Source organism: Zingiber officinale, chromosome 7A (genome assembly GCF_018446385.1).
Source record: "Zingiber officinale cultivar Zhangliang chromosome 7A, Zo_v1.1, whole genome shotgun sequence".
Classification (NCBI taxonomy): domain Eukaryota; kingdom Viridiplantae; phylum Streptophyta; class Magnoliopsida; order Zingiberales; family Zingiberaceae; genus Zingiber; species Zingiber officinale.
In genome coordinates, this window is record NC_055998.1 from 130,405,793 (window position 1) to 130,427,269 (window position 21,477).

General features: G+C 37.1%; 2 protein-coding genes across 3 annotated transcripts; one reads left to right on the plus strand and one right to left on the minus strand.

Annotated features, from left to right (window-relative positions):
* The first annotated feature begins 1,123 nt into the window (after positions 1–1,123).
* On the plus strand, positions 1,124–11,812 carry LOC122002568 (protein SCO1 homolog 1, mitochondrial-like). Of its 2 annotated transcripts, XM_042557783.1 has the most exons (9): positions 1,124–1,408; positions 1,794–1,871; positions 2,610–2,795; positions 4,748–4,838; positions 9,132–9,344; positions 9,964–10,053; positions 10,162–10,294; positions 10,484–10,556; positions 11,505–11,640. In XM_042557783.1, exons 2-8 carry the CDS (start codon positions 1,809–1,811, stop codon positions 10,491–10,493), a joined length of 786 nt encoding a protein of 261 aa, XP_042413717.1. In that variant the 5' UTR covers positions 1,124–1,408; positions 1,794–1,808; the 3' UTR covers positions 10,494–10,556; positions 11,505–11,640. The 2 variants fall into 2 exon arrangements, with proteins under 2 accessions (XP_042413717.1, XP_042413716.1); XM_042557782.1 differs by lacking the exon at positions 10,484–10,556 and having other exon boundaries at positions 11,505–11,812.
* Positions 11,813–13,394: 1,582 nt separating this feature from the next.
* On the minus strand, positions 13,395–16,528 carry LOC122002569 (protein ABIL1-like). The gene is made up of 9 exons (XM_042557784.1): positions 16,359–16,528; positions 15,834–15,916; positions 15,240–15,390; positions 15,056–15,155; positions 14,880–14,972; positions 14,696–14,780; positions 14,570–14,622; positions 14,370–14,476; positions 13,395–13,683 (listed from the first exon to the last, which is right to left on the minus strand). Exons 1-9 carry the CDS (start codon positions 16,443–16,445, stop codon positions 13,522–13,524), a joined length of 921 nt encoding a protein of 306 aa, XP_042413718.1. The 5' UTR covers positions 16,446–16,528; the 3' UTR covers positions 13,395–13,521.
* Positions 16,529–21,477: the final 4,949 nt, after the last annotated feature.

Sequence of the window (21,477 nt, forward strand, 5' to 3'; positions counted from 1 at the left end):
TCAGTGTTAGCTGACTCGCGCCATTCCTCAATCGACATATGAAGAATCACCGTTATGTGGTGTTGGCCGCTCAGAGCTAATTGGGCTGAGGTCGCTCGGCCGGATGGCCGAGACGAGGACACCGGACGGAGACCAGACTTTTTGACCTTCGATGGAGGTGGCATGAAGGTCACTGGTGGCGCACAAAGAGTTCCTTGCGGCAGACCGAATAATGATGGTGTCCGGTCAAACGACGTAGGGGCCGCAGTCTCTTGAACTGGAATGAGGGTTGAGGTTTCAACCTGCTCGGTGGAAGGCGCGGGCTAGTGCTAGTAGGGGTCCGCACCACCGAGGAGGTAGATCGTGATGAAGTCTCCACCCGATGCCTCTTACGCCTTATCATGGGTTCTCCGGAGGAGGTATAGTCCGTCACCCTCTCAATCCGAACAATCGGAGGCCGTTCGGAGGGAGGTTGTGATCCACCAACCGCTCTATCGCTAGGCGTCCAGTTGTCTGCTCCTTTGCTCACCAAGGTTGGAACCGTTTCGCTCTAGCCTTGCGTATCTTCTTAAAAGCCGACTGGCTATACACTGTGACTCTCCAACTCATCCACGGGCGTTGCATTGATAGCGTTATCCGCAAGCTTAGCCTTTTCGGTCAGACGCGCACGTAGCATTACTTCAGCTGCAAAAGAAGAAGAAAAATCAGTTAGAATCAAAAGGAGTGAAGAGGTTGCATAACTGGGCTCGATGAAAGCCGAGTGCGGATCGGACTTAAGACGAAAATTTAGAGGACACCCTCCAGTAGCAACTTGTAGATGTCATATTTTTGATCGACCAATATTTTTATATTTTTATAAAAAATAATTTTATTTTAGTATTATTATAATACCGGAAGGTACTTTATCATTTTTATTATAGTAGCTACTAAGCTATTTTAATATAAATTGATAGTTATAATTATTATATTAATACAAAAAGTAAAATTATTATGAAAAATAAGGAAGAAGTAAAAAAAAATGCTCTTTTAATTTTGTAATATTTATTATATTTTTGTTTGCCGATGAATTAAGATATTTAATCTTACATATTATTTTTAAGAACTTCTATTTATATGTATAGTTTAAAACCCGTCCGCCGTCGGATTCCGATCACGAGCCCCGTCCCTGTGTTCGTTGCAAACAAGCACGCGAAACCCTTTCTCCGATCTCTCGATCGCTAGAAGCCTGCCCATCTCGAGCCCCTCCATTCTCTCGCGAACGCCGATTGCTTCCTTATTCTCCCTTGCGATCCGGCGCTTGCTTTCGCCTGGGATTCGTGCGCGCCGCTAAACCAGTCGCATCAGGCGACCTGCGGTGCGACCTCCGCTGACACCGCCGGCAGTCATATTCATCTTCCTCCTCTCCCTTTCGATTGGTGCACTTTGTATAGTAAGTTCACTGCACTGGCCAGTGTCAGGATTTGACTGTTTGTAAGGGGGGATTTTCGTATTTGTATCCATTTAGCTTGCTCTACAGGTTGAATATTTTTAATACATACGCATGTATTCACCAGTGGGATGTTGTCATGTTGTGACAGATTTATTTATCTTTTATGCCTAGAAACTTCGAATCACGGATTCATAGTTATAAACATAAAATTGTATTAGAATATACACGTAATAGAAATAGTTGAAATTGTAGCTTTATTTAACGAATTCATGCATGGGTTGATAACTTAGGTAGGTAACTTCCTTCAATAATCTGCAACTACTATTTTGTTTCTAGATTTGTATAATATCTCACCAAATTATAATGGATGTGATTCTACTTTCAGGTTTTTGTAAAAGAAATGAGTAGGATTAAACGGTTTCAAACTATTGTCAGTTCACTTAAACATGGTGGATATGATCAGGTGACTATCAATTTGTGGCTCCAATCTCAGCTCCATATTTTGTTGAAATTGACATTTGATCTTGAATAATATTTGTGCACTGACAACGAGTTGAGGTACTTGCACTTTGATCTTGATTGGAGGATACATCATATAATTATGTTATGTATGCTTTATTGTGATCATAAGAATTGTGCCTCAGTATCCTCTTCATATATCCTTTCGGTTGTAGGTCATACTGGATTGTAAACTCATTTGATCTCTATAGTAGAGCATCTTTTACATCTATTTGATACCAATACACTAATACTTGACAACCCTTTATCCTAGTGAAAGCCAGAAGACCTCCCTTTAGTGCCACTATCTCAACAAGAGATCTGATTTACATCTTTATAAGTTACATTTTTCTCTATATCTACTAGCTCTGTGGTTATTCCATCTTGGATAATTATACATGACAAATCACTGAAGGGGAGCCTTGGCGCAACGGTAAAGTTGTTGCTTTGTGACCAAAAGGTCATGGGTTCGAATCCTGGAAACAGTCTCTTACAAAAAATAGGGTAAGACTACGTACAATGGATCCTTCTCCGGGACCCCGCATGGTGGGAGCTTCGTGCACCATGCTTCCCTTTTTTTTTATACATGACAAATCACTATTGCTAATTTTATTGTCCTTTTGGGCATCTAAACTTCAGTGTGATCCTTTGGTATATATGTTATAATAATACAATCCATAATACTGATGATTTCATCCTTCAGACTGTGCCTTTGTTCAATGCCAACAAGATTTCAATTTTCTCTTGTCGAGGTCTGGTTCGTTCTCTTACAACATCAGAGCGTGCAGATGGCAAGACATTAGCAGGAGCAGCGGCAGTTGCTTCAGTGGAAAAAAATGGCAAATGGGATTCAGTTCAAACTGCTTTTCAAAAGCGTGTCAGAGGAGGGGTAAGCAACCTTTAGCCAGTCTCTTTGCTAGTGGAATAGGAGATTCAGTTAGAATGTCAAGATATCAGCTTTGAGTTTCTCCAGTTTTTCTTTAATTTGTATCCTTATTAGTTACAAGCCTAGAATGTTGAACACACTTTTGAATTAAAAACATGTCTACAATTTGTAGATCCTTTTCTTCATATCAAGTACAAAAAAAAATCCACCAACATAGCAATGGTCGCCTATCTTGCATAAATTGGTGTCTTATTTTCTTTTTCTTTTTTCGCTTTCAGTCTTGAATATAAAGTACAAGTGTTTGTTTTGAATTTTTGAGGAATGAACTGTTGCATTTACAAAAATAGTGTGAGTGATGTAACTAAATATAAAGTACGTAATAGAGCATCTATCTATTAATTCTCTCTCTCTTATGATATTTTGTGTTTTTTGCATATTGAGGGTTTACATAACCATCTAATTGAGTTGATTGATTGGAAGCAAGTAATGATTATGACAGCACAGTTGACAAAGAAGCTTGCATAGAGTAAAAACATTCTCACATAGAGAAGAGAAGTGGAAACTATTATTAATTACTAGAGGAAAATTACATTGATATTGTGCCATTTTCATACACTTCACTCTATGAGAAAGTAGGACATAAAAAGCAAATCAGGAAAAATATAATTTGAATTAATTTATTACCCTAAATAAAAGATAACAAACCAAAAAGAGGCTCACTACCAAACAATTCAAATTATTTCCAAATAACCAAAATTGAGTTACAAATTCAAAATTTGAATTTATTCTGAATTTGCATCTGATCATTTTCAAGGTTATATTGTAAACTTGTTAAAAAAAGTCATGTCGAATGTGGGTTGGTATATTGAGCATTAATCAGCAGCATTCTCTTAAGGTGCTGCCATTTTTTGGGTTGTTGCTTGTGTGCAATATGTCATTCAACACTTCAATTTCTATTGAATGTATATAATATATAATACCATAATGTGTATAAAGTTATTTTTGCATTTCTTTTTTTTATCAAGTGTATATGAGGACATGAGAGACTGTTATGGAAATCTCTTTACCAACTCCTAGCCTACATTTAATCAACATGAATAATTATCACTTTTACCAAATTTTTGCATCATGAATCATTTTACTAGTTAGGATATGCCTTTGGCGTTTAAAAAGTAGTCTTGTATATTTCATATGCAAGAAGAGGCGATTCTATTTGACTAATGTGATAAAAGAATAATTTACTTATTTTAAATATTACTAGTGTTGTAGCGTTGGATAGAGCTCATAGGAGGAATAAACTTTGTATAGCTGACCCTAAATAGTTGGAACAAGTATGACCGATGACAATATCCAAAAGGTTACTCATGTTTTATCTCATCAAAAAATATAGCTTCCCCTATTCTTAATTCTCAAGCTTGTTATTAAGATTAAATTGATTACAATTGTTTACCTATTTAAGTTCATGTAGTGTGATCTGGTCAGTGTTTTGTACCATTCACTTTCCTTAGCTTTGTTGATCATGAAATGGGGATCACCACGAGACTTACCAGCTAATTTGTATGATATGGCCCAGGTTATGATTATGGAAGAACGAAATAGGTAATCACCTTTTATATTTAGTCTTATATGAAGAACTTCCAGTACATGCCATACTTGAGCATTATTTGCAGGTGCTTTGACTGAGATGAAATCTTGGTAATAATGTTCATGTTGTGTCTTTTTGTTTTATCCTATTCTTGGTACCCTTTCTTGAGAAGCACAATTGTAACTTTTTTTTACTACTGTTTTTTCCGAGTGCTAGATGCACCTTATTTTGCTTGTTTGAAGACCTTGTTTCTGATATTCAAATTTTGGATAATTAACTGTTGTTTTTTCTAGATATCTTTTATATGAGAATTATTAACTTTTCTTAATGTTATGTGCCTAATGTACTTGCTGTGGTTTTAATGTGCTAGCCCGTCTCATGGCTGGGCCTTGGTTTACTTTTGCTAACTGGCGGAGGGCTGATAGTTTACTATGACAAAGAGAAGAAGCAGCACATTGAAGGTAGATACAGCAATGAGAACGCATGCAACTCACAATATGTCAATAACAGAATATATTTCACATGAGTTGCTATTTTAAATTATGTACAAGAAAAAGATTGAAGGAAATATACATTTTGTTTCTGTTGAATTCTTCCAATAGATTGGTTGTATGCATATGCCTGAACTTTTTCTAAGTAATTTCTGCTACTGATCGGTTCCCTATATTGTTGTATCTTCCCTTTTACATGCTTATTCCCTTAGTCATCTAAGAATGCATAGCTGCTATTTCCCACTCGAATTTTTTATTATGCTCGTAAAATCACCATGAATATCAGATTCTCCTGCAAAAGCCCATGCTTAATGAAGAATGTTCTCCAGTTAGTTTCTGGTTTCTTGCATCTAAGTATTACAGTTTGCAAAATCCACAAGCAAATGCTTCCTCATTTTAGTGGGTACATGAAATAAAAATGTGAAAAATACTTTCTTCCTCTAGGAAGCTTGGAGCTTGTTTCCAAGTTGAGATTGAACCACGTGAAACAAAAATAAATTTCCATAGTACTCAGAATTGGGCTAAAGTGATAGTGTGCTTACTGTGAAAAGTAGCAGATTGTGGAATTTAGTTTTTTTTAATATAATTTATACTGATACTCGAAATAACACTTTAGCTCAAATGTTCAAAAAATTTGAATGGATGACTAGCTGAATCAAATTGGAGGAAAATTTTGTAAATGTCCTTAAGATTTTGTCAGGACTTTGCATAGTTAGAACACCCTAGAATTTTAGGCATGGTTTTATTTAGACTATGTTCAGGGACAAAATTTTAGGCGTTAGGTTGCCAGCCAGCGTCAAACTATGATAAATATTCAATGAATGAATCTATTAAACTATTGTGCTAATGCTAGGTTGTTTCCCGGAAGGAACGCGTTGCAGGGTCCGACTGTAACGTCTCGGCAAGGACCGCTACATCTTCAGAACTCGGGTGTAGTGATAAATATGCAAGAGTTCACGTTACATCCGACTGTAACGTCTCAGCAAGGACCGCTACATCTCCATGAGAACTTGGATGTAGTGTTAAATAGGCAAAAGTTCTCACACCATAGGTTAGATAAAAACAAATATGATAGGAAAACTAATAATCTAAGATTTGGAACATGGAATATATGAACTCTCACTGATAAATCAATGGAGGTAGTAGATATGATGATTAGGAGAAAAATTAATATTTTGTGTGTACAAGAGACAAAATGGATAGGCGAGAAGACAAAGATGATAGAGAACTCGGGTTTTAAGTTATGGTACACTGGAAAGAGTAAAGCAAGAAATGGAGTGGGTATCATTGTAGATAATTTGTTAAAGGATGAAGTTGTAGGAGTAGTTAGAAAAGGGGATAGAATTATAGCCCTTAAGATAATAGTGGCGTAAGAAACTATGAATATAATTAACGTATATGCACCATAAGTAGGATTAGATGAAGCTACCAAATCAAGGTTTTGGGAGGACTTAGATGAAATATTACAAAATATTCCACCAAATGAAATGATTTTAATAGGAGGTGATCTAAATGAGCATGTCGGAGTGAAAAATGAGGAATATGAGAGAGTACATGGGAGTTATTGGTTTGGAACGAGGAATGAGGAAGGGAAAACTATATTAGATTTTGCGATAGCATATGACCTTATATTAGCTAATACGTTTTTTAAGAAAAGAGAAGAACACTTAGTCACATTCAAAAGTGGGAATAATAAATCGCAAATTGACTTTCTTATGGTTAGGAAGAAGGATAAAAAGATTTGTAAAGATTGCAAAGTCATCCTGGAGAAAACTTAACTACCCAACATAGGGTAGTAGTGTTGGATATACGCCTCAAACATAGTATCAATAGAAAAAAAATATATACAATTCCTAGAATTAAGTGGTGGAAGTTAAAGGATGAGAAACAAAATATATTTAAGGAGAAGGTAGAAGTACAAGCATTAGGTGAAATATACGATGACTCTAATACAACATGGGATAAGATGGTATCAAAGTTGAAAATAGTAGCTAAGAGTGTACTCGGTGAGTCAAAGGGACATGCACCACTAAGTAAAGAATCTTGGTTGTGGAATGAGAAAGTACAAGAGAAAGTGAAGGAACAACGAATAGCTTATAAGGAATTATATATTTGTAAGAACGAGGAAAATTTTAAAAAATATACAATAGCCAAGAAAGAAGCTAAGAAAGTAGTGAGTAAAGCAAAAAATGAAACTTTTGAATGGTTATATTGAAAATTGGATACAAAAGAAGGGGAAAGAGACATTTATAGAATAGCTAAAATAAGAGAAAGGAAAACAAGAGATCTTAGCCAAATAAAATGTATTAAAGATGAATGTAATAGGGTATTAGTAAATGATGGAGAAATAAAAGAGCGGTGGAAGAGGTATTGTCATCAATTTTTTAATGAAGGTTTAGGTGACCAACTTAACTTAGGTAATTTAATGAGGTCAAATGAGCATAAAAATTTTAATTTTTATCGTAGAATTCAAACTTCAGAAGTAAAACAAACTTTAAATGAGATGCACAATGGAAAAGCCGTTGGACCAGATGATATTCCGATAGAGGTATGGAAGTGCTTAGGGAAACAAGGTATTGAATGACTTACAAAATTATTTAACATGATATTGAAAACGAAAAGAATGCTTGATCAATGGAGGATAAGTACTCTAGTTCCCTTATATAAGAACAAGGGAGACATACAAAATTGTGCAAACTATAGGGGTATTAAACTAATGAGTCATACTATGAAACTTTGGGAAAAAGTAATAGAAAAAATATTAAGGAAGGAGACTACAGTGACAGAAAATCAATTTGGGTTCATGCTTGGAAGGTCGACAATAGAAGCTATACATCTCCTTAGACAATTAATTGAAAAATATCGGGAGCAAAAACAAAATCTACACATGGTATTCATTGACTTAGAAAAAACTTATGATAGAGTCCCAAGAGAAATTATATGGAGAATTTTAGAAAAGTGAGGTGTTAGCGTAACATATATTGAACTAATTAAGGATATGTATGAGGATGTAACGACCAGAGTAAAGACTTCAGGCGGAGTAACTGAAGCATTTCCAATAAAGATAGGGTTGCATCAAGGATCAGCCCTAAGTCCCTATCTTTTTACACTAATTATGGACGAACTCACTGCGCACATTCAAGACACAGTACCGTGGTGCGTGTTGTTTGCAAATGATATTATTTTGGTAGATGAGACACGTGAAGGAGTAAATGCTAAGCTAGAATCTTGGAGGGAAACACTAGAAGGGAAATGTTTTAAGCTTAGTAGATTAAAGACAGAATATATGGAATTTAAGTTTAGCAATATTAGAAGTAATGAAACAATTGTTAAGATAGGAGAGGACGAGTTATCCGGAACCGAGAGATTTAAATAGTTAGGATCATTTTTACAAAATGATGGAGGGATTGAGAGAGACGTCTTACATATAATACAAGCAGGATGGGTGAAATAAAGGGGAGTGTCGGGTGTTTTATGTGATCGTAAAGTACCTCTTAAACTTAAAGGTAAGTTCTATAAAATCGCTGTTAGACCTGCTATGTTATATGGAGCTGAATGTTGGGCTATGACTCGAGCACATGAGCATAAGATGAGAGTTGCAGAGATGAGGATGTTAAGGTGGATGTGTGGACATACGAAGATGGACAAAATAAGGAATGAGAGCATTAGAGAGAAAGTCGGAGTTGCATCTATTGAGGACAAACTCCGAGAGACACGCTTAAGATGGTACGGACATGTACTTAGACGACCAATAAAGGCTCCAGTTAGGCGATGTGAAACTATGATAAACATGCATATCAAACGAGGAAGAGGAAGACCAAAAAAGACTTGGTTAGCAAAAATAAAACAAGATAAAATTTATTTAAATATAGATGATGATATAATAGGAGATAGAGCTCAATAGCGTAAAAGGATTCATACAGCCGACCCCACCTAGTCGGAAAAGGCTTGGTTGTTGTTGTTGTATGTTCAGAGACAGAATGCCAGAAATCTTCCCTAAATTTGTTTCCTTTATGCTGAATTTTCATATTCTTCATTCTTTCCCTTCTCTACTGGGTAAGGGGGCAAGTATTGGTCTCAGATCACTTGAATCTTTTGGATGCTACTGTTTTTGAGCTTATGCTCTCTCTTTATTTTTTCTAAAATTAACACAGGAAATAAATCAAATACTAATATTGGCTTGGAAATTGTTTGATTTATCCATGAATTGTTTATCAGGTGCACACCATTTTATCTACAACTGATGATGTGTATTTCTCGCAGGACTTAGGTCTGCTTCAACAACTGTCAAACAGGGACCATCTGTAGGAACTGCTGCTATTGGTGGTCCATTCAAGCTTGTGAATCATCATGGCAAAACAGTTACTGAGAAGGATTTTCTGGGGAAGTGGACACTAATATATTTTGGATTCACTTATTGCCCAGATATTTGTCCTGATGAACTCCAAAAGATGGCTGCTGCAATTGATAAAATAAGTAATGCAACTATGGATGTTAATTGAGCATGCAAGTTATTTGATAACATAATGGTGTGCCTAGTACTAATATAGATAATTGAACAAAGACGTTTTCCTTGGCAGTCATTGTTGGATGTAGGGCCATTACCATTTTTTTTCAAGTTCCTATTCCATAAGCTTCTCCGGTTATCATGTACCACCATTTAAATCAATTAAAATATGTAAATGTGTCATCATTAACTGAATGATCTGTGCATTGCACCTACATACCATATACCCTAACATTGTTGGACCAGGATGTCTTGATAATAGGTGCATCTTTTTCTAGAGAGGCTTTTAAGCAAACTATCATATTATTGCATTTCATCCTTCTAATAAGTTTTTAGTAAAGCTTGATACTTTCTCACTATATGTGGTCTGTAGGCCTTGATATTGTTTCAATTAACTAAAATATTTCAAACCTTTAAGAATCAGATAAAATTTTATGATCACAAATTATTTTATCTGATATTGAGAATTATTTTTTTATTCATTATACGGGGATATGATACTTGCACCTTTAGCTAATGAAGCCTTTTTTGTGACTTGGGTTCCTCAGCTTTGTTTAATCATAAAAATAATTAATAATATATTTTCAGAAGCAAAGGCAGGGCTGGAAATAGTACCTGTTTTCATTTCAGTTGATCCTGAAAGAGATAATGTTGAGCAAGTCTCTGAATATGTAAAAGGTTTGCAACTCTTTTTGTTTGCCATTCAGTGAGAGAATGTCATTCCATACCTTTGTACATAATTTTTCATGTTCTTACTACCTACATATTATTTGATCTGGATTTCAGAATTTCACCCAAATTTAGTAGGCCTGACTGGTACTTCAGATGATGTAAGACAAGTTGCTCGTGCTTATCGTGTATACTACATGAAGACGGAGGATGAAGGTTCTGACTACCTAGTTGATCACTCCATTGTTATGTATGTATTCCTGACAGACTCTAGTCTATTATATAGTTTTTCCCTTTTAAGTGCAAATGCTACACTGCCAACATGGCAACATTTATCAGCTCTTGTGCTAATCATTTAACATCTACCAGCAAAGTACATTGTCTTCCATAAAAACACTGCAATTTATTTCAATAACCTGCATTTCCTCAACTTGAACAGGATTACTTAGAGGTATCAAATGGACTGTACTGCCTATGGCACAGCCTGCCCTGACCTACTACACTTGTGTTTGGTACGTCCTGGCTCGACACATTACAGGTCATGTCTGCCATAGCCCATAAGCATATGGGCTGTTCCGTGTTGGACTCAGCCTTAACACATGACTGTGTCCATGCGTGGGTCGTGGTTTGTGCATCAAGGCCAACTTGGGCCCAACATGGGATTGTACTCAAGATGGCTCGTGAGCCAAGTTCTGCCCACTATTTTCAGATATATAAATTATTATTAATAATATAAATAATTTTAATAAAATTAAATAAAAAATAAATTCTAATAGAATTTATTTTTCTTATTTTTTAATCAAACTGAGCTTGTAGGCTTGGGCTAGCATGGGCACGAGCATTACAGGCCCATGCTCGTGTTGATCTGGATGCCTTGATTTCTAAGCTTATTCAAGAAGATTTTTTTATTGAAATTAAATACTCTGAAACTTTTATGGTTGATTATTTGCGTCGTGTCAACTGTCATTGCTTTCCTTTGGGTAATAAATGAAAAGTTCTGGTTAAAAGTACACATGGTTATTCGGATATTAACTAAGGAACACCTTGTAATTATGTGTAACTGATGATAGTCTGAAGCCATGATTGCCTTTTTGTTAGTGGCTTTTTTCACGGGTCTTGCTGGAATCAAGATTCACCACCTAGTTTGTAAACCTTTCCCCTGCATGTGGCATGAAGTTTTTAGTATATTGATCAGTCATGCAACAAACTGTTATACCACAGATCTGGATATTAATTTGAAATTAGATCTTATCTGATATTCTTAATGGAAGTTAGTGGCCTTATCTCAGTGTGACAAAAGTATTTAATCCATTAGTTATCAGCTAGAAGTAATATGCATCTTTGAGCTCTTTCTGTTGGTAAAAGTTTGTATATTTTGGTAAATGTATGCAAACGAGTCTCTTCTTCCTCTTGTTTCTGAAATCTCACCGCACGAATCTAAGCTAACATGTTGCTTGCAGGTATTTGATGAACCCAAAGATGGAGTTTGTGAAATTTTTCGGCAAGAATTATAACGAAGATACCCTTTCAGAAGGCGTAATCAACGCTATCAAAGAACACAAGCAGTCGGAAATCTGACCACCTTTTCTCTACATGTCTTCTCGAACAAATAACAGTTTTGCAACTACAAATTTAATTTACTTTAATTTATCTGCATAACACCAAGCTGATGCTCGGAGAAGGAACCTGGCCTGCCTGTGGACAAATTCTTGCAGTTTTGATGTAATATTTATTATTGTCCCCCAAAAATCAATTTCGTCATACATGATCTTGGAAAACATGGAATAGTTGATTAGAACTTTTTTTTTTGAAGTAATTCAGATATTTAGTTATTCGAACGGATTAATTCTGAACATAATCAATTTGATTCTATAGAAAATTTTCATTGGAGTGTTTGTTGAGTGTCATTCCATTGAAAGAAAATTCTTATAGTGCGCCGTATACTAGAATTTTAGTTGTTTAGTTAATCGTTTGGAGGATATAACTGTTGCATCGTAGTTTTGGGGGCGATTAGAACTTTATACTTGTCTTTATGCAGTCAAAGGGGATCCTTCCAAAATTCATTATATGGTGTCGGTTGGGAATTTTTCAACTCAATCTAAGACAATTATGAGTTAAGTAGATCAAGTCCATTTGAATTTTAAGGGGTTGGAAATTTTTCAACTCAATCTAAGACAATTATGAGTTAAGTAGATCAAATTCATTTGAATTTTAAGGGTGTGTTTGGTTTGTCTCATTTTTATTTTTTGAAAAATGTATATTTTTCGTTTTTCAGAAAATGATTTTTTCGTATTTTTCGTTTTCTTAGAAAACACTTTCTCATTTTCTTAAAAATGAATATGGAAAACGTAAACCAAACGTGTTTTTTATTTTCTCAGAAAATGAAAATAGAAAACAGTATAGAAAACACAAACCAAACGTCCCCTAACTTTTTTAAGTCCATCATCACAAGCCGGTCCAAGTAGGTCACGGCCTAAGTGGATCGGTATCATTTTAAAATAAAAATGAGTTGATAAAATTTATATCTAATTCTTGTTTGATGGGCGGCTCGAGTAGATCGGCATCATCGGCATCATTTTAAAATGAGTTAATAAAATTTATATCCATTTCATTCAAATTATTTGATGGACCGTCAACCAACAGGCTCTGCTTTGTCTTTTCACTTTCCGGGTTAATTATATGAATTTGGGAAAAGTTAACTCATTAGTGAATATTATATGATATATAGATGCTTATTGAACAGACAAGTTAAGGACAAGTTGGGATTGGACTAGATCTATTGGATTCAAAATCTCAGGTAGAAAACCATTTTTTATATTACAATCGAATCAATTGCTTGAGTTTGTATAACCATTGTAGCATCCTTCATTTCTGACAGATATAAAATATTTTATTAGATATCTGACTTCTTTCATGGATATAAAATATTTTATTAGATATCTGACTTCTTTCATGTTAAAAGTTATTGTACTAATATAAATATCTCCTTATGATTTACCTCTTTTTAAAAACATGAGGTCGTCAACAATAATAATAGACACATCAATTGGGTGCCCTGTATAGAAATTAAACCCTAATTATTTGAAAAATGTACTTTACTTCTTACCACAATAACAAGCTCTAAGGACCTAAGGTGTTTAGTCAACCGTCTATCCTAGAATAAGTGGAGTCAGGTTGTAATATGTAAATATCTAATATTAAAAAATATAATATATTTAATATTTTGTACAGACATAAATAAAGATTTGTATTTTTTTTTGTTCTCAATATTACTAGCTATGAAGTTATTTTTGAGAATTAAAAATTTATTATGGAACACATGCTTTATTCTTATTGAACCAGATACAAAGGAGAAGGAAAGATTATACAATCGACTTGAGATAAACAACAATAACGGACACATCAATTAGTAATTTACTGAGTGCTTCATCAAGATAAAGAGCTTGAACAAAAGATAACGTTGGAGCAATAACAACATCAAGAGACTGAAATGTTTCTTGATTTCAATATTTTTGGTTTGGAGAAAATTACTGAGAGCAAGCTTTGGCCGCGAGTTGTTCGATGCCTATAAATCTGAAGTGTGCCAGGACCGTGAAGGGGTTTCATGACTGGGGCAGGTTTCGATGCCTCATTAGAACTCTGCAAAGAAATAGTCGATCACTTGTGAGATGTAACCATAGATTATAACATCAAGCTTCATGCCTGATTCAGTGAACAACTTGATTTGTGTGATCAACAAGTTGTGTAAGGACAGAAAGACAAAGTTTCCGAGACTTTGAACGCTCTAGAGGGGCATGTAGGACCCCGTAAGTGGGATGAATTGCTGCGAAGGAGATGGGAGTCTTTTATTGATGGAATACGACTCGAACCGTGTGTCATCCTTGCACTAGTGCCTGATTCCTTTCCACAGTGGAGAATAAGAATTATTTCCCCCAAATCACCTTGGGACTCATTCATCATTCTTCCATCACGCACATTCCTACTAATTGTAGACTGGCTGTAAACAGGTCGTGATTGGAGACCTGTGTGGAAGAGAAATCATCCCCTTCAGTCGGAATTCCAACTCCGGAGGTCCTTAACTTGCCCTTGTAGAGATCTATGAATCCCCTCATTTGCTAGGCTTAGTGCCAAGCTCCCTTCCACTTCTGACTCCTCCCCAGAGGGAGGAGAAGAGTGTGGAAATAAGGATTATTTCCGCCAGACCAACTAGTTGACTTGAACTACATTAGTTATTTTTCCTCATACTATTCAAGTTTGGATGGATTGATGTATCTATCATAAGTTCTTCTAAGGGTATGGAAGATTATAGTAGATAGGAGACTTACCACCAAGCCAAATTTGTTAGAGGTTTTATCTGAAGTTGCCCTGCCATTAGCTGCCAGGAGATGGTTCGTACTTGGCAAGGTGAGTGATGCAGTGGGTTCTTCAGGGACTAAAATTTACATAAAATTTGCAATCAATCAATAAGCGGTAAGCCACATAAGTCGTCTTATCAACAAAACAAAATGCGAAAAAATAAGCATACCTAAAAGATGGAAAACTTCAGGATTTATTTTAGAAGTCCTGGGATCTCCAATGCTGCAAGAATGGGACGCCGTAATGTTTAGACAATATCATGCATGATAGTACTTGAAACTTACTGTAAACTTGCCATGACGATGAGCTAGAGATTCCACTTGATGTAGAATTAACTTCTGTAGCTAAATGCCAGGAAAGAGTTTTGGATGCAGATTTTCCTTAATCAACAAATTCAGTAATGATCATTAGGCAACAACATCCAAAGAATAACCAATATGATTGAAAACCGCAAAGGTTCCAAATGCATGATGACATACTTGAGGACCGAACACTGGTTTTTGCTTGAAAAGCATTTACTTCGCTTTTCGGTGGCAATTGCATACTGCTTTTCACATTTTTATCCGGAAGACCTGACTTGGCCATTGAAAAAAAAAAACAATATCCATGATAAAGTTCAAAGTAAACAAGTAAACATTACTTCTCTAGAACATACTTGGCAAAGTGTAATGCTTATAATGCCTCAAAGTTCTTGCAGACAACTGATGCTGGCTACAACCTTCTTTATCCACATAAGCATGGCACGTCAACGATTGCTGAAAGGATAACAGCATCAACAAACTCCAGACAACCTGTTACAGTCGTTGAAAATTATCACCATTTCACCAATGAATATGCACCTGGCTCAAACATGAAATTCTCGTCTCCACGGTTGATGCGTCAAACATTTGTTGTTCAAACAGGTCTGTCAGTTTAAATGCAACAGTGCCAAGGTGATCAACTGCATTGACAAGGGCGCGAACAGCATAGTCTTTTAGGTTATCCAATACCCTACATGACAGTTTAAATTTAAATCAAGAAATACAACATATATGCATACCGAAACAGGATATATATATACAACTTCCACAAGAATCATTAATCTTAGCGCCATTGTTCTATGATGACTAATTATATTACTTTTACCTCTATTCCTGGTTAAATTTAGGTCAAACCAAATAGGAGTGTAAATTATACAATATCTAAGAAACACCTCAGGGTTGATGAAACGATACAAGTGGCACATGAGTCAAAGCGAGTATCCTGCGAATTTAACCATTGATTTACTGATGGCACTAAGATTACCAGTCTAAATACATATTCAACTATTGTCTGAGAGTAATCCTTAAATAAGATTAGCTCAAAATCGAAAACCTCAAAAGGAACTAAATTTTTACAGTTACAAACAGTCGATAAAATTAAAATATTGGAATACTACATTCCAAGGAACTTACATCTGTTTCTGCTCGCTGTTAAGATAAGACCTTTCGCAATACTCAGCAGCAGAATAAAGTTGAGGTCTCAAGTTCTTGAGTTCCTGCATTAATTGTACGAGTTGCAGATCTAATTCACTAGAATAAAAAGCAACACCCAAAAGCAGAAACGAACTAAAGGTGCATTTTTTCAGCCGGATCCACTTCCTTGAATCATCTGCATTAATTGATCGAGTTGCAGATCTATTTCGCATTAAGCAGAATAAAATTGGCCTATTACTTCAACACAAGGAGGTTTTTTTTACGATTTACAAAACAAATAAAATGAGAAATTTGGGTGCCGGATCTAACAAACGTATCACTTTGCTCAAAGCCCAGAAAACCTAGCTCAGTGAAATTCCACATTGCAGACAAATCGATTTGATGGACTAATAAAAACAGCCAAAACAGAAGCTCAAGAAAACCGACACCGAGAGAGAGGAAAAAGGAAAGGCGTCAAGATTATCGGGGGCAGATGTGAAGGGGCAGGCGACGGGGAAAGAATACCTGTAAAGCCTTGACAAAGCTCTTGCTCCTCTCCATGGAGACTTCGTCGAACGTCATAGCGCGGCCCTCCGGCCGCGGTGGCTGCATCGTCCACCACCACCACCACCACCTCCTCCTCTTCCTCCTCCTCCACCGACCTTGCAATCTCTCAGCGCTCCCTTGCGACAAGAGTGAAAAAAAACCGAGCAGTTGAGATTTTAATGTTTGCACGCTCTATTCGGTCACTGGCGCTGGAGTTGCATCATTTTGCCCCTTCAGACTGTAATTTTTCATTTCGGCTTCCATAGTTTGACAAACTATATTTTGCCCCTTAACTTTATGAAAATCACTAATCACTAAAAAGGGTGGATAAATCTAATCCAAAATTGAATAAAAAAAAGGGAGATAGTCTCTTGCTTTCTCTCCATCATGTTAGAGTTTCAAGGTCTTTGTCATTGTAAACAAACTTATTGTAATAGTTAGATATCTAGCAGTAGTCTCCCTTTGATGGTGAATTATAATTAGAGTTTCAAGGCATCCTAATTAGCGAATTATACTTCCAAAACGATGTCATTGGAAAGAAAAGGAAAGAAAAGAACGATGGATGATGAGGAGTTAGGTGAGGAAGTAAATGGGAGTTTGGCCACCACCAACCTCATTCAATGTTGCTCATCAAACAAGCAACTTAATCCATCCTTTTCTTATTCATCTTTTGTTTTTTCCTCTTCAAATTCCTTGCATTTAAAGATAACTAATGCAACAAGTTTTTTTTTTGAATATTATATAAAAAGAGCCTGTGCCATCTTCTTAGTTGTTCTACACAATGATAAGCGGAAGCCATCCTTAGGTTACGGTAGGCAACAGTTTCACCTATTTCTTAAAAATTATAATTAAAATTTTATTTTAATTCCATCATCATTTTATTTTAGTGCATATCGCTCATAGTAATTTTATTTTAATCATTATTTTTTCCTATTGAATTATTAAAAATTTTAATTAAACTTAAATTTCTTTTTATTTACGGCTTCACCTCCCTATGCATACTGCTTTATCTATCGTACGAGCAGTCGGCATCGTCGCCTTCCTTGTCCCTTCTCGCAGGTGTCTAGCCGCTACTTGACTAGCATAACCATGATAAACCTTCTCCCTATTATCGTGTTATATCTATAGGATATTGCGATAGTTATAGTTACGACTCTCAGTCCTGCAATCGCTACCTTCCTCTCTGACTACTGTGCCATCACATTTATTGCTATCCCCGTTAATATTTTTATTATCATTGCTCTCCCTGTCATAAACCACGTCGACTCCGTTCTATCATCACTACTCAACTATGACCACCATCATCAAAATACCAATGTCGATCATCAATCTCATGTAATTTTCAATCTGGACTATGCCCCTGATAATGATAATATTAATAAGTTTGGGATACCTTTTTAATAACTTTATCTTTTTTAATATAGTCCATTACTTCATAAACTAAATTTTGTGCATGCAATATTTGTTAGTTTCGTGTGTATGTCTAAAGCTGTCCCAATTATATATATATATATATATTAAAATTATTAAAATAAAAGTAAAAAATATCATTAAATTAATGTTTTGTTAATATTATTAAAAACATATAGAATTTATATTTAATATTAATATTTTATAAAATAAAATGATGAGTCAAAGTCTTCGCTGATCCTTAGTTAGGGTCGCAAGCCTTGTGTCCAATAGAGACCTACTTCTATCACGAGCTAAATTATATTCAATCATATTGAGTCATAGACGATTCTTTCATTTGGCAAAGAATAGTCGCCCGTGATAACGGTAGCTGTTTTTTTTAAATTTTATTTTTTTTAGATATTTAAGAATCAGTTTTAATTCTGATCAGTTTTTAGATATCTAAGAATGTTGAAATATAATCGAAAAAAACTTTCCTAAAATGGATTGATCATTTCTAAAATTAATCAACTTAAAATAAAATAGTATATTTAATATTAACTAAAAAAATATAAATGAATAAAAATTCATACCTTTCTTAATCTTTTTAGCTGTTCTTATCAATGTACCAGATCAGTGATCCATTATGGTATTAAATTAACATTTTAATAGAGTAAGGGGCCATAGCTCCTCGATGAGTCGCATTCAAATTTTGAACGCCTAGCACTTTATCCAATTGACTAGAAACATCAAACTCAACTTTTTGATTTAAAAGAATTCTCTACGAAATTTATTGTTTAATCTACTCACAAGTGTTCCAAACAATTTCAATAGCTTGAAAGCCATCCAGTAAAAGATTATTTCGTTCACCACCAAACAATTTCAATAGTTTGAAACCATTAAGTAAAAGGTTATTTCGTTTTACCCAAACACCTCTCATTATGATTGCCATAACAATGAGAGATAAAAAGAGATTTTGATACCGAACAACCTTATTAAACCATTTAATCCTCATAATCTCATAATGTGTTTTCGCTTACCGTTGTTGTTCGATTGACACTCATTGCTCACTGATCGCTCTGTCTAACACTCATCATACTTGCTTCGCTCGGCGTTCACCATTCGCGTTTTGCTCATTGCTATTGTCCGATCGTGAGTTACTGTCGCTCGGTCGATATTTTCGCGGTCACACGCTTGACATCGCTCGCCCATCGTCTTTCGATCCGCTCAACATTCTCCCTATTGCCTGGTCGGTATTTTTGGGTCACTTGGTTGCATGCTCTGATCAACCGGTCGACATTTGTTCGATCACCCAGTCACGGTTTATTATCACCCGGTCGATATTTTTCGGTCGCCCGGTCGCGAGTTGCTGTCGTTCAGTCGACATTTTCTTCTAGATCGACTCTTACATGAGCCATCTCAGTATTCATTTGCTCCAGTTGCATCTGATAAGCAGATGATTGACTGCTTGACGCCTTCAGTTGCTTGACTTCCTGTTCCAAAAATGCGAGCCTCTAGCACATGGCCAGACTCTTCACCCAATACCGTGAAGAACCAAAAAAATATAAGAGTCGATCGGAGATAAATTAAAGAACATACAAAAAACTTACCCCAGTGGACATCTGGGTGTGACTCTCCGCAAGCGCCCCCGGAGGCATGACCGGTGCATGGGCTCGGGCGCCCGCCCATATCTGTGTGAGCGGCCCTTGAATGATTATTTGGTGCTCAGGGGCTCAAGATTCAGCGCTGTCCGACTCACGCCATTCCTCCATCGGAAGATGGATAACCACCGTTATGTGGCGTCGCCGCTCGGAGCTGATTGAGCCGAGGTCGCTCTGCCGGATGGTCGAGACGCTGACGCCGGCCGGATGCTAGATTTTTGAATCTTTGGCGGTGGCGGCATGAAGGCAACTGGCGGGGCACAAATGGTTCCCTCGAGCAGACTAGATAGGGATGATGCTCGATCATATGATGTAGGGAGAACGGTTGCCATGACGGGAGTTGGCGTCGAGGTTTCAACCCGCTCAGCAAAAGGAAGGCGCGGACTAGTTCTGGTGGGGGTCCACACCACGGAGGAAGCCGATTGTGATGTCGCCTTCGCTCGGTGCCTCTTGTGGCTTATCAGTGGTTCCCCAGATGAGGCTGAATCCGATGCCCCCTCAACTGGAATCACCGGCAGCTGTGAGGAGAGAGGATTCGATTCACCAACCGCTCCACCGTTGGGCGTCCGGCTGGCTATCCCTTTCCTCACTAAGGTTGGCGCTCCCTCGCTCTCTCCAAGCGGGTCTTCTTGTGAGTCGATCGCCGCAAACCGCGGCTCTCCAACTCAGCCATGACCGTCGCATTGATCTCAACGTCCGCAAGCTTGGTTTTGTCGGTCAGATGTGCACACAACATAACTTTGGCTGCAAAAGAAAAGGAAAAATTAGTTAGATTCAAAAGATCAATCAAGAAGGAGCATACCTAGGCTGGACGAGAGCTTCGCGCGGATCAAGCTCAAGCCGAACACGTAGAGGAATCCCTCATGCAGCAATTTGTGGATATGGTATTTTTGCCCGGCCAATTGTGAAGCTGGGTGGAGGTAGTCCGATCGACTCTTGTATTTCTTGAACTCTAGAGGGTTCGGCACCTCTAATTGCCACTTGGTCGGAAAATCAGGCCGAACGGAGAATTTGACAAAAAAAATAGTATTCCTTTCAATGTTTATTGGAGGACGACATCTTATCGAAAAAGACCAAGCCCACTCGGGCTTGGAATAAGAAGGTCTCCGACTCAGACAATTTGGGATAATAAAAATAATGGAAGAGCCGAGGAGTAAGGGAAATGTCGTGCAGGCAGAAAAAATGACGACCCCGCACAACAACCGAAAGGAGTTCGACACTAGTTGGTGGAGAGAAATACGGAAATATTTACAAACAATAGAAAAGAAAGGGTGGATCGGGAACCACATACCGACGGTAAATTGGTCCCTAAAAAATGTTACGAAACTGGGCGACGATTTGTCCCGACGGTCAAAGGCAAAGGGGAGACCAATTTGGTAATTAGAAGGAATTTCAAAAGCATCTCTCAAACTCTCAGCATCGTCTCCATCAAACTTGGACTCAAAGGATGTATACCAGAGCCCAGGGACAAAGGTAGGAGGCTGTGAGGAGCTTGCCATGAGAAATAAAAGTCGACGGGAAATCAAGAAGTTCGATTGAGAAACGACACTACGAACACTGAATAGATTCGATTGAAGGGAAGTGAAAGCTTACTAGGAGATTGCTAAAGATTGCCGGAGAAGACGCAGAGCACGGTGACGCCGCGATGCTCACTAACGAAGATGAAGACGACAAGTGGGGAAATTGGAGAAGCACGTGAGTTTATAAACCTCGCGACTGATCAACCTCAATCGTTCGATCAGGCGATACGAAAACCTAGAAGTAGATCCAACCGTTAATTTCGAAACGGCACATGTCTCGGGACCGGTGGATATTCGTCTGTCACATCGGGCATGCGTCGACAGTAGCAACATGTGTCATTCGGTCATCGAGAGCATTTAATGAGCTTAATTAAAAAGGTATAGCTGCGTGTTCAGACATAATTGTCAAGGATTGCACGGGCTTCGAGAAATATGGATGACGTCGGCGACGATCGCGCTCACTCGAAGCGCATTTGGAGAATAGACAAGTATCACCATTCATCGCCCGCTCTGCATATGGGTTACCGA